Source organism: Scyliorhinus canicula, chromosome 10 (assembly GCF_902713615.1).
Source record: "Scyliorhinus canicula chromosome 10, sScyCan1.1, whole genome shotgun sequence".
Lineage (NCBI taxonomy): Eukaryota > Metazoa > Chordata > Chondrichthyes > Carcharhiniformes > Scyliorhinidae > Scyliorhinus > Scyliorhinus canicula.
Genome location: NC_052155.1, coordinates 52,952,697 through 52,965,555, shown reverse-complemented (window position 1 = coordinate 52,965,555; position 12,859 = coordinate 52,952,697). Strand labels below are relative to the sequence as shown.

General features: G+C 41.5%; 1 protein-coding gene across 11 annotated transcripts in view; it reads right to left on the bottom strand.

Moving 5' to 3' along the window:
- Window positions 1–495: 495 nt before the first annotated feature.
- Window positions 496–12,859, bottom strand: part of LOC119972367 (microtubule-associated protein 4-like) — a 516,984-nt gene continuing 504,620 nt past the window's right edge. For 9 of the 11 annotated variants that reach the window (XM_038808936.1, XM_038808935.1, XM_038808937.1 and 6 more), the window contains one exon: window positions 496–9,011. In XM_038808936.1, coding sequence (XP_038664864.1) covers window positions 8,802–9,011 — 210 coding nt within the window. In that variant the 3' untranslated portion in view covers window positions 496–8,801. Of the gene's footprint in view, window positions 9,012–11,343; window positions 11,510–12,859 lie in introns of all 11 variants that reach the window. The other 2 variants (XM_038808929.1, XM_038808931.1) reach the window with 1 other exon arrangement.

Genomic DNA, 12,859 nt, shown 5'->3' with positions numbered 1-12,859 from the left:
GAACCAAAACCAGGAGCAGCAAAAAAGTAGAACTGAACTGTAACAAGGGACAAGATCAATGGCAAAAGCTTACACATATATAGCACCATTAACACAGTAAAAGACCCCAAGGGTCATCACACTGAGCCAAGATGACTAAAGACTTGATCAAAGGTGCAGGCTTTCAGGAAGCGAGAAGAGGTTTAGGGACAGAATTCCAGAGATTGCTGAAGACACAGCCATCAATAGGATTGAAGGATGGACAATAGGTCAGAGTGAAGATAAGGATACAAGCAATACCTGGGAATAAATGTAACTATCGCTCGCCCCACTCCCCCACAGACAGAGTTGTGAATATACCAGATGAACATTGCTTAGAAAGATTGGTGTCCCTGATCTACTGGGAATTTAACTTGGGAGGCCAATCGCCCCAGCAGGACCATTACACCATAACATTTTGGATATATACACATGGTATAACCTCAGAAAACGTAACACAAAATACACACACACGGCTAACATCAACATATAAGCTTTATTTCAAACCTTTACTTATACAATAAGGACTGAACAATGGGAATTGAGTTCTGCCACATGAATGATGCTTATCAGCGGCCAAATAGCAAAAGCGAGAAGAAAATTCCGGAACATTAAAATGTGTGGACAACAGCAGCAGCAGAAATACTGTACAACCTCACCCAGATACTCACTGCTGGAGCCATTTACTGTTTTTAAAATCTATTTCCAGATTTAAAAAAAAAACACACTAAACACAAATGTGAACTCATGTTCCTCAGTCTTCAGTAACAGGTCATGTTTTAAAAGTCTCGCTTCTCTCATTTCACGTTGTAGAAACAACGAAAAGTCCTTTATTGTAAAGAATTCATGCCTCGAAATTATGTTTGTGACCTTAGTGGATGGATGCTTAAAGCTTCATCACATTTCTCTGTTAGGAAACGATGATTTGATTCAAATGGCCTCAAAGGAATTTTGAACGGGCGCAAGTAAAATAAACTGAAATCTCAAGATCTTTAAGAGTCTCACCATCATAGGCCATACCCCCACTTTAAAAAAAACAAAATAAATGTAAAACTGGTGGGGAAAAAAGATTCCATGAATAATTTTTTAATGAATGAAAATTATTGGAAGAAACTAACAGACAAGGTTAACTGCAGACTGATATTTCCAAAATACAGGTGGTTAGGGAGAAGGAAAGATGAAGAGAGTGATAAAGTGGAGGGGAAAGAGAAATGGGAGGGGAGAGGGTGTTGGGGAACTGATGGTTGCGCTACTACAATGGTCTCATCCCCACCTTTTCCTACTAAAGATCTGAGGTGCTTTTGTCATGTCTCTTTTCTGCTGTTTTTGTTCGATGTGGGTGGTTTGGGGCATCAATCAACATTTGAAGGGATAATTGATCTGAAGTATGTGAGAGGTGAACCATGAACAGGCGGACATAAACACAATAATGCAGCATCAAAAGGAGTGCAGAGTTAGTGATGAGAAAGAATCAAATAATTTCAACTTCTGTCGAGGAGGAAATCAAGTCCCTTTGAACAAAGATAGTTTTCGCTCAAAAACAGACCTTCGGATGGTGACTCTTACTTTAAAAGGACAGCCAACATTTGAAGAATTTAGTTTCTGTGCAGTCTGTCAGAGATACTGGCTCTCCATAACTTACACAAAGCCACAAATCATCCAGTCTCACAGTGGACACAAACATTTTTTAAGGGGATGGCTCTGAATAGACTGCAGTGTTTTTTAAAATATTTATATATAACAGAATCTACATCATTAAACATCAATCACAATGTCTGTCACATCACACACCTGCTCTGTAATCTGATGCAGGTCACACTGGGTTCCACACTACCCAGGGACACCTGGGTCAGAGTGAAAACTGTCAGTGGCCTGATCATTTCACTGCCTTCCCCCACAAAAGCTGTTAGCTAAAACTCCATATCGGATTTTTTTTTGTTTTTAGAAATCTAGGTAGCACATGCAGATTTTAAAAATGTAATATTTCAATATTCATTTAAAGGAACAATTCACAAGCAAATAAATCAAAATTCATTCTGGAGAGTATGGTCTGGTATCACAGTGATCAAGTAACAAGAGTAATGTTTGGTGGGCAAGGTTGGGGGGGGGGGGGGGGCAGATGCTAAAGTGAGGACATTGTAAGACAAATCATTACCTCTGGAATCAGATCCCACTGATTACTGAAATACCAAACCATTTACACAGTTCCAAAAACTGGCCCTCATTCAAGACTATCTTTTAACTGCCTGCAGGTTTTTCCCACCCCTCTTCGATGTCCCGAAGAATTGGATCATACCTCCATGGGTACCCAGTTCATGACTATTCATCACATTCAAGTCTAGGTGGGCTATTCATCTATACTGGACATCAGAGCCTACTCTTCCTTTCTCTGGACATCTATTAGGTATATTAACGCTGGAGTCAGTTGCTGAATAGCCATTGAAAACTGGAACCCAGGCTAATTTTCACCCTACACTTTCCCTGCCCTTTCTCCAGTCAAGAAGATACTGATGTCAATTGTGGAGTTTCTACTGCTGCTTTAGGTGAGCATGACTGGCCACAATCCCATTATAATAGCTTCATGCTAACTCCAGGTGGCACCGGGAAGTGGTATTGGTGGTTTTAAAAACACAAACGGCAGTCAGGCGATGTTAAGGGGTTGCCATTTGCTCCTGACACAGACCAATTCACATTAAACCACACAAAGGCAAAGCAACTAAAACAAAAAAGAAAAAAAATCACAATCACAGCAGCACGAACATCACATTAAAATTGATCCTGGTAACAAGTACACATGCACGAAACATCCCGCAGAGAGCGAATTGTACAATTCTTTACAAACTGTTGGATGCATAAAATTTTAAGATAGCATTTTTCAACACAATTGTAAACCTGAACCAATCTGTCATGGGATTCTCGGGCCCACAGTAATCCCCCCTTTATCGCAAAATCAATTCTGTGCAAATGTTTCTTTGTACTGAAATGAATCAAACCTAGTTCCACCAGTAAATGTAGCAATTCTGGATGGCAACACCTCTTCGCAACAGATTTTTAACAAGTTATTGAAAACAGACAAGGGCCCACGGAACATGAGCCCTAACCTTTTTTTCCTATTAGGAAGTTTGAAGGAAAGGATAAAGCTGACTGATTTACAATGAAGACACTTCTAAAAGCCAACAAAAAGCCCCGATAAACATCATTAATACCTCAGTTTCTTTAACATCTCTGGTTAATTTCCATCCCTTCCTCTCTTGAAGGATGCAGACTCTTGCTGGGGGCCGTTTGTCCTCCCCAGACATTGGGTGCAGAAACTCAATAAAGAACAGGCTATTCCAGCACAGCAAAAGCGATCTGACAGCCTGCAATCACATGTGAAACTTTGCAGTTGGGGATCTACTGGGGACATGGTGATCTGACAAATAATCCATACTGCAGGCAACTACACTGCACCAACTGCTGAATCCACTGAGATCAAACCTAGGACCTCCTCCTGGTTCACAGGTCAAATCCTGAAGAGCCACTTTAATATACTCAAGGGACACAACTTTAGCTGATGGATCTCATGGGGTTTGCTGCCTTTTATTAACTGGATTCTGCAGGAGACATATGCACTGAGGTGCCAATTGAGGGCCTGTTCATTGGGAACCAAATCAGAACTTCACCCGCCAGACACTACAGTCCCAGCATGAGTCACTGCTTTCGAGAGAGGAGGGAGTAACAGGTGAAAGAGGAAAAACTGACAACACATCAATGAAAAGTGTATCCACATTAGAGAGTCAGGAATCCTAACTACTCCTTGGACAGCAATTCACTGGAATCTCAGTCATCCCCAGGCTCTCAAATATTAAAACCCATTCTCATTCACAAAAATAAAACTGCACTTGGGTACATGTTGTACATTACCATAGTGCTGAAGTCATTGACTATGGAGCAGTTAAAGTGAGTTTGCTATCTTTCCACTGGTGTAAGTTCTGAACACACTAACATACACACACACTGTAGTCTTTAAAAAAATAACCCAAATTCGTCCACACATCCCTTTCTGTTTCCCAACATACGCACACGCACAAACACACACCCCTAGACGTTAGTGCAGAGAATAAAGCAATGTTGTTATAACCAGCCATCTTCTACAGCTACTTTGAAGTAAGTGTAAACAACAGAAAATATATTTATATATTAAACGCTTGAGCAGTTCTGAATAGTGTTTAAAAGGTTAAGTACAGGCTACGATTGCAAATGCAATACAAGGCTGGAGAGAAGCAGTGTTGGTACCGAGACAGACTCGTACAGAGGCAGTAAATTCATGACATGACATTTAGATTAGGATAAATGAGCAGCGAGTGTTTAACACTCTGCATCCTTCTCAGCAAAACCATTAATGTCTACCAAATCTCCACCGAGAAAGCAAACATGAATTCTACAACAAAATACCCAACTTCACCTGGAAAGTAAAACCCTGATTTTGCAAAACTTAGATGCATCTACATATGGTTAACCTTCCACTCCTATGTTTCATCTGCCATAGGGAGATAGGGACAGATTGACTAAGTCCAGGAAGGGTTTAACTCACCATAAGAATCATCTCTCAATTGTACTTCCATCTAGGATACTAAACCGTATTTATGCACCTTCCACTACAGACAGCCCACTATTGATGAGAAAAGGAGAAATCTGCGCCTCTGGTCGCATCCAAGTCTCACTTGGTGAATGCCAGAGGCAGTGTGAAAAAAAGCATTGTCCCTGTTTCTAGTGGCTCTCCACAAACTGAGGGAGACGATCAGCAGCCCCAGGACTTCACGCCACCACATAGCATGCAGATAATTTAGAAACTCCTCCTAGGGGAAGGATGTTGTATACATCTCTGGCGTCACACTTCAGTATTTCATTTCTGGATTGTTCAGACAGATACTTTATACCCCTTTCCCTCTCATTGCTACCAGACACTGTGGTGAAGACCATTTCAGCAACTTATGGTCCAAGCTTTTTCTTTGGAGGCCAGTTACCTAACACGATTGCACTGTGCACAGCTCTCACCCACAATGTGTGTGCAAGTGAGACCTACAAATTTACATTTTTCAAATTTAAAAACTTACAAAAGGCACAAAGGCCCAGTCTCACCACTCTGTGGTAGCTACCATCTTTTGTAACTAACTTGAATGTCACAGTCCATTAAAGTTTGGTTCACTGCTTCACGATGGTGTATGACCAAAACGTGTTTTAACAGCCTCTCTTTCTCTGACCTTTCGCTTCACATAACTCTACACGAACATCATTTCCACGTACAGCTGCCTTCCTTCTATAGCAAACATCACCGAACACAAGCCTTCTCAACGTGGCACTAACCCACTCTACCATCCTGCCTGCAACTAGTTATCCTAACAAGGCAGTGCTTCATTTGACACAACCTTTAAGATTATATTGTTTAGAAACCAAAGTTAATTGTATTTTTTTTTAAATCACTACTCATTTTACAATAGTCAGTACTTCATCACCAAAGATTAACTTTGAAGAAATCTACAAGTTAAAACAATTTACTGTTTTTGTTTAAACAGTTTTAAACACCGAGGCGGAAACAGAGAAGCTGCAAAGACTGTGAGGAAAAAGATGCCGTTTTATTCACTAACAGGACTTGTTCTTATTGCGAGAAAACCAGGTAATGGCTTTGATTCACACTGCAGAGAAATCCACTTGTGACCCTACTCCCTACCTTTAGACAAATCCCCCTCAAACCAGCTGTGGAGAGGTATCCCGCAGCAGAGGATTTATTTTAATTGGACTGAAGGTGAAACCGAGTTGCTCCAGCTTCATCTGACAGATGCTAGCACTGCAAGTGTCTGTTTTGAACAGCACCAGTCTTACATGTGATCCAAATAAAAGATGCTTAAAATAAAGTCCCTTTTCAACAAAGCAGCATCTGGGAACAGGCTCTAAAATTAGACCCTTTTGAAAAAGGATGAGGTGCTTAAAAATAAAATTACAATCATTAACTGGAGGGATTAAACATGTTAATCATGTTACTTGTGTAACACACATTGTTACATAACTGGGGATCTTTAAACTGATCTAAATAATATTGAGGAAAGGTCGGATAGTTTATTAAGGTGGAGATGGTTCCTGAGAATGTAACACGCAACTGAAAGGAGGAATAAGAGCAAAAACAGAATTATCCCACTTCAACAAAAAGAGAAACAGCATCTCTGGAGAAAGGAAGGATATTAATATTTCAGGTCAAATATCTTTCTCTCTGCACATGCATTGCTGGCAGACCTGCCGATTGTTTCCAGCATCTTGGGTATTTTGATTTTTGTTTGTCCTCTTCAAGTTGCTGCTACACTCAAAGGCAGACTGATAACTGGGGAGGATTATGTCAATAGCTTAACAGTTTAGAGAATGAGGAAACTGCAGAAATTTAGGTTGAGCGAATGGATTCAGCTTCCAGACCTACAACAGGTCTCTCTATGGTGCACAAACTGGGCTGCAAAAATATCCACAAACATTCTGCTGGTTTACATTTTTAGATTTCAATGATTTTTAGTCATATCTACCCTCAGCCAAGCTGAGCTTTAAGAATGAGGAGAAATCATGTTGTGATTAGGTTTTAAAGTGCAGGCGGCACGGTGGCGCAGTTGTTAGCACTGCTGCCTTACGGCGCCAAGGACCCCAGTTCGATCCCGGCCCTGAGTCTGTCCATGTGAAGTTTGTACATTCTCCCAGTGTCTGCGTGGGTTTCACCCCACAACCCAAAGATGTGCAGGTTAGGTGGATTGGGAACGCTAAATTGCCCCTTAATTGGAAAAAATTAATTGGGGACTCTAAATTTATAAAATAATAATTTTAAAGTGCATCCACTAGGTCATCTACTCCTCAGATCAACTCAGTTGCTGCCAATACTTGTACCTCAGTTGATACACCAAACAAAATCGAGAGACTCCTCATATGGAGGTGGCCTTTTCTCCTACTCTGTTCCCATTCCAGCTGTAATATCCAGTTCAACAGGATGAACATGAGTGACAACAGAGTAGTTCTGAACTGAAGCACCAGACTTACTAATGTGCTGAAGTGCTGGAGTTAAGCTCAAACCGACAATTTCTTGAGCCAGGGATGGGAGTGTGAACCCCATGAGAAATTGATAATTGAAGAGTGAGAAAAAGCTACAGGGAAAGAGTTTGGGGGGGGGGGGGCGGAGAAAGAGGGGAGATAGTTGGATACCTCTTTTTAAGAGTTGGCACATGAATGATGTGCCAAGAGGCCTCTTTTTGTGCTGTAGTATTCAATAATTTTATTAAAAAAGCATAAAAGGGAAGTGAGCCATGAACAACTCCCCAAATTAGTTCTCTCTATGTAAGAATCCAGTGACTAGCACTGTGAGAAACATGGCCAAGAGATTACAGAGCTTCACAAGAGAAAAATAATCGATGCCCTCCTCCTGTCCTCTATCATTCTATGTTTCTGCTCTATAATAATGACTGTATTTTATTTGTTAAAATGTTAAGAAACAAACCTTTTAAGATTGAAAGATTCCTCATTAACATTCACTTCAATTTTTTTTTCCTTTAAATGAAGCTGAACTGAGTTTCTCACCCCGTCCTCTCCTTTCTGAATGCACAGGAAAATTCAATGTGTTCTGTTTATTTATGATTTATTAATAGGTGAAAAAATAAAGATGAAATAAATCTGGAAAATATCAACTTTTAGAAGAAAGTGGGGTTAGGATTTTTACAACTTATTAGGAAATTTGGCAGAAAGAGAAAATTGTTTTGAAAATGTTTAATTTTTTTATCCCATTTTTGAAGTTACAAAGCCAATGCGCAGAGTGGACAGGGCAAACCCTTCACCCATCTATCTCATTGCTTGTTCCGAAAATCAATTCAAATTAAAAAAAAATGTTTTTTTTTGTTAGAGTAACCAATTCCCCCCCCCCCCAAGGGGCAATTTAGTGTGGCCAATCCACCTACCCTGCCCATCTTTTGGATTGTGGGGGCGAAACGCACGCAAACACGGGGAGAATGTGCAAACTCCACATGGACAGTGACCCAGGGCCTGGATTGAACCGGGGAGTCCTTGTCGCCGTGAGGTAGTAGTGCTAACCACTGTGCTGCCATAAAACAATTCAAACTTAATCCAATTCACAGTCTCCACAAGAGAAACATACAAAATCCAAGCTGACAAGAGCATTGCACCTCATCTTGGCTTGATCTGATGCTTGATCTTAGCCAAAAGGCCGAGAAGCGATTGAAATAAAAATGCTAATTCACAGCTGGCACCAGAATTTCAAGGAAAGGGTACAGAACACAATGTTTCAAATTTATGGGAGAATGCAGTTTGGTGAAGTAAAATTGGGAAAAAGAAAACGGAAAATTTCCTTCATTTAGTCAACTGTCTGTTGGCAAGGCAGGGTTCATAATTGGGCTGCAGGTGGGATACGGAATTAACTAGAACCACTTCCCCAGTCTATCACCCATTGATGATCAAATGATCTATTAGATTCTTCCACTCAAGTCTTCAAATGACACTGGTTCCTCCATTGAAGTATCAAGCTCAGCTCTTATCTCAAAAGAGCAGAAGTTTATAATTTATTCCCTAATAAGGTCCCATTTGGAATTAGTACCTTAGATCTGTATTGTGGATTTTTAAGATAAAAGAGTGCAATATAGCTACCCAGCCCCAAAATAACTCAATAGGAACAAATCCTTTTTAAAGCACAAATCCTGTTAATGACGCTAAACTTCTTGTTTCGGTTAAATGTAGTTTGAAAAGAACATGGAGGAAGGAAAAAAAATTCAGTAGCTTTGCTGTGCTAGAGCAGCGCACAGATCTTCAGCGAGAGTAGAAAGCTGCGGTGATCCAAGGGAGCTGAGGCTTTCCGCCAGTGACGTGCTGCAGAGAGGAGAGGTATTGTCTGAAACGTTGGGGGATTTGTACACAATGTCTGCTCCGTGGTCTGTCCTGGCCTTGGCATTCTCACGGAACTTCAACTTGCGAGATTCAATCTGTGGAAGAGGAAGAGAGGAGAGAGGGGGGTGGTGAAAAATCTTGTTAGAAGAAAAAGTCATTGTGCTCCCCAATCAGCTAGTGACCCGAGCTGGAAACAAGAGTAGAGGAGCATGGGTACGTAGTACTGGCCCTCAAGCTTCTCAATTACTTAATCAGATTGTTCTGATCCTCGATTTCAACTCCACTTTCCCACCTGATTCCCATATCCTTCAGCTATCTGGGCCCCAAGCACTTGAGTACCTTTGCTACACCTCCCTTCCTCTTTAACTTACTTTTCTCCTTTAAGACATTTCTCAAAGCCTACTACTTTGACCAAGCTTTTGGTCATCTGAGCGAATATCTCCTTACATGGCGACGTCTTGTACTTTGTTTTATAATGTTCCTGTGATGTGCCTTGGGTTTGGTTGTGTTAAAGCTGCTATATATAAGTTGTTATGGTACAGTTGAAGAGCCATGGCAAAATCTGCGGAAGCGGTCAATGCATTCCACCTACTGCAGGTTCTTTCATTTCAGCTGAGACCATCAGTTGAAAATTCCATCCTTACAGTCAAGGTTTATACTGAAGTGTCCACTGGTGTGATACCAAGAGAACGCCAGACAAAAAAGGCCCCTTTCAGGAGGGAAGGGAGCAAAAACATTGTTTATTCCAAAAGATCACTAGATCATGAACAGTCCCAGGGAATAGGGCAGATCAAAAACTGACAATACTCACGCTGATACTAAAACAGCTTATATTGCCGTATAACTTCTGAAAATAAACTAAACTTCAACAATTTTTTTTAAAAATCGTTAATGACGGCACTTCAAATTTTTTCCTTTTTCTCCCGATTCTCTTCCAACTTTTTTCATCCTGCTCTTCTTCAGGAACTGACTCACACCAGAGTTCTAGCTCAACATGGATGTCCTCGAGCACGCCAGCTGCATTCTGAGAGCTTGCTCAAATAGCAAATCCTCATGTGAAAGCTTGGACAGTGACCAGACAGTATTTGACCCTCACAACCCAGATTCACGTTCACCTTGCTAGATAGATGGTCACACTGTACACTTTCTAGTACCATGTGAACCCCGATCTCAAATTCCCCCATTACTCCTAAACAATGGCTCTGAACCAAAATGCCTTACACCTGGTCTAGATGAGGAGCCCCACTCCTGGTCTAGATCCCGTACCAGCCTCCCCGGACAGGCGCCGGAATGTGGCGACTAGGGGCTTTTCACAGTAACTTCATTGAAGTCTACTCGTGACAATAAGCGATTTTCATTTCATTTCATTTTCATAACTTACCGTGCATCAGAATGAACCATGGATTGTAGAATACAAAGCAGTGCATTTAACATCTGTGCTCATAATGCCAACAGATTAGAAATACCTCTTCTATTCAGGATCAGAGACTACGAGCAAGTGCACTTTAATCAAAAGTAGCGAACATATAAGCCTGACAAACTGCTAAATAATCCAATCTGTTAAACTGTGGAGTAAATAACTTCTGTGACACGGCATCCTGTGAATTTCTACACTTGTTGCGTGTGATTTTAAATAAAATGCTGGAGACATGAGAATGGAGGTATCTGATAGGATCTGAGCACATGCAGCAACTAATAATTTATCATATCATAGTTAAGGTGCAGGATAACAAAACACTCTCATTAAATTCCAAAAATAATTTAAGTAAAAGCCCCTTTCTAAACTTGCTCAGTTGCATAAAGTTGGTTTGCACGTACCAGGTCCAGCACAGGTTAGATACAGAGTATAGCTCCCTTTACACTGTACCAAACACATTCTGGGTAAGAACAGCTCAGGTTAGATGTAAAGAACCCTGTACACTGTCCACATAAACACACTCAGGACAGGTACAACGTAGATTAGTTACAGTGTAAAGCTCCCTTTATACTACACCAAGCACTCTCTGGGCTGCTGCAGCTCTGTTTAGGTTCAGTGTAAAGCTCTCTTCATGTCACAACATAAATCAGTTATAGCATTTAGTTTGATGCTATTCCCTCTACACAGGTCAACACTTTTCCAGAGCTCTAACCTACATCAATCAATACTGCATCCTCACATCTACTACGTCAGCTAAACTCTGGTCTTCTGGACTGAGTCAACTTTGTGACTGAAGCAGGGCAATTTTCTTCTGTGGACTTGTACCCATTTGGAGGTGGAGTGGGAATGCCCAAAGAACAAAGAGATTTTGCAACCTACCAGTCTAGCTTTGATTTGAATCCGGTTCCCAGAGTGAAAGGCCAGCATCTAGTCTACTTTCGTAACGAGTCCCCAATTACCAATATTTTTCACAGAACTACACCCCCCACGCAGGCCAAGCATTCACTTACATGTTTCCTGTATTTGTAACTCTTGGCTCTGAGTTTCGTCAGACCTGGCAGTGGGGTCCTCCCCTACTCCATTTTGCTGTGTCTCACTCTCAGCTTGTCCCGTCAGATCACCATTTTCTGGAATCTGACTGATCGTTGCTGATTCTGATTCTTCTTCACCCTCATTCTAAAAATAAAATCATGGGGTGGGGTACAATCGTGTATAGTTATAGCAGGGCATGAAATGAAATGCAAAATATATATACATGAGAAATTTTAAAGGAAACAAAATGTTCAGGATTCAAACAATCAAATGCACTGATGGACTGAGTCTAATCTTTGGTAACTGAGGACACATCCTAAGCAATGCATCAGATTTTATCAGAGGGCAGCAAAGAATAGATTAAAACTACAATTATGTTTTTGTCTATTCTTCTTCCTCACCTCAGGTCACAATCTAGTATCGACCTTGGAATGAAATCCTGCGTTCGAGATCTGTCAGCCAATCAGATTGGCTATCAGCTCTCCAAATGTCCAGGCACAATGTTGCAGTGGCCAGAAGAGGGAATAATAATAATAATCTTTATTATTGTCGCAAGTCGGCTTACATTAACACTGCAATGAAGTGACTGTGAAAAGCCCCGAGTCGCCACACTCCAGCGCCTGTTCGGGTACACCGAGGAAGAATTCAGAATGTCCAATTCATCTAACAAGCATGTCTTTTGAGACTTGTGGGAGGAAACCAGAGCACTTGGCGGAAACTCCCGCAGACACAGGAAGAACGTGTAGACTCCTCAGACAGCGATTTAAGCGGGAATTGAACCTGGGACCCTGGCACTGTGAAGCAACAGTGCTAACCACTGTGGTACCGTGCCCACCCGACAAAGTCCTGGGCGAGTGCGGGGGACGGAGGGGGGGGAGACAGAGAGATGGAGAATGAGAATAATGTCACATCAAAGTAGTAGGTCGCCAAGGGTTTTGGATGGGGGGGAATCCCCCAGGTCCTGGGTGGGAAGGTTTCCCAAATCTGAAGGGGCCTTCAAATAGAGGCCCCCACCCCCACACTTCCTGCCCGAGACGGACAGTAGTTTACTTTCAAGTTTCCCACCCAGCTCGGATCTGCGCTTGTGAGCCTAAACATTGAGGCAGGGTGGGAAAAGACCCAAGTAGCTATAAAGGGGTCACTTAAGGGCTGAATTGGTGGAGACCCAAGGCCCTGCACACCCCATTGTGAAAAAGCTGGTGGCAGATTAGGGACTCAGCAGCATATTCAAAGACTTTGGAGAGGAAAGGAAGGTGGGATATAGTTAGTTTGTAAGGATGAAGAGCTTAAATGTTTTTTTGAGCAGAAGGGTCATGATGTTACTTAATCGAGAGGGGAACAGTAGTTGAGGAAAAAGAGCCATTAATAATATCGGTTACCATTAGGAGCCAGGAGGGTAAACTGGTCAGACAGCAGTTTAGTATGAATTGGGTCTAGAGAGCAAGATGAGATCGGAGAAAACATGAGAAGATAGCAGCAAAATCAAAGAAAGAT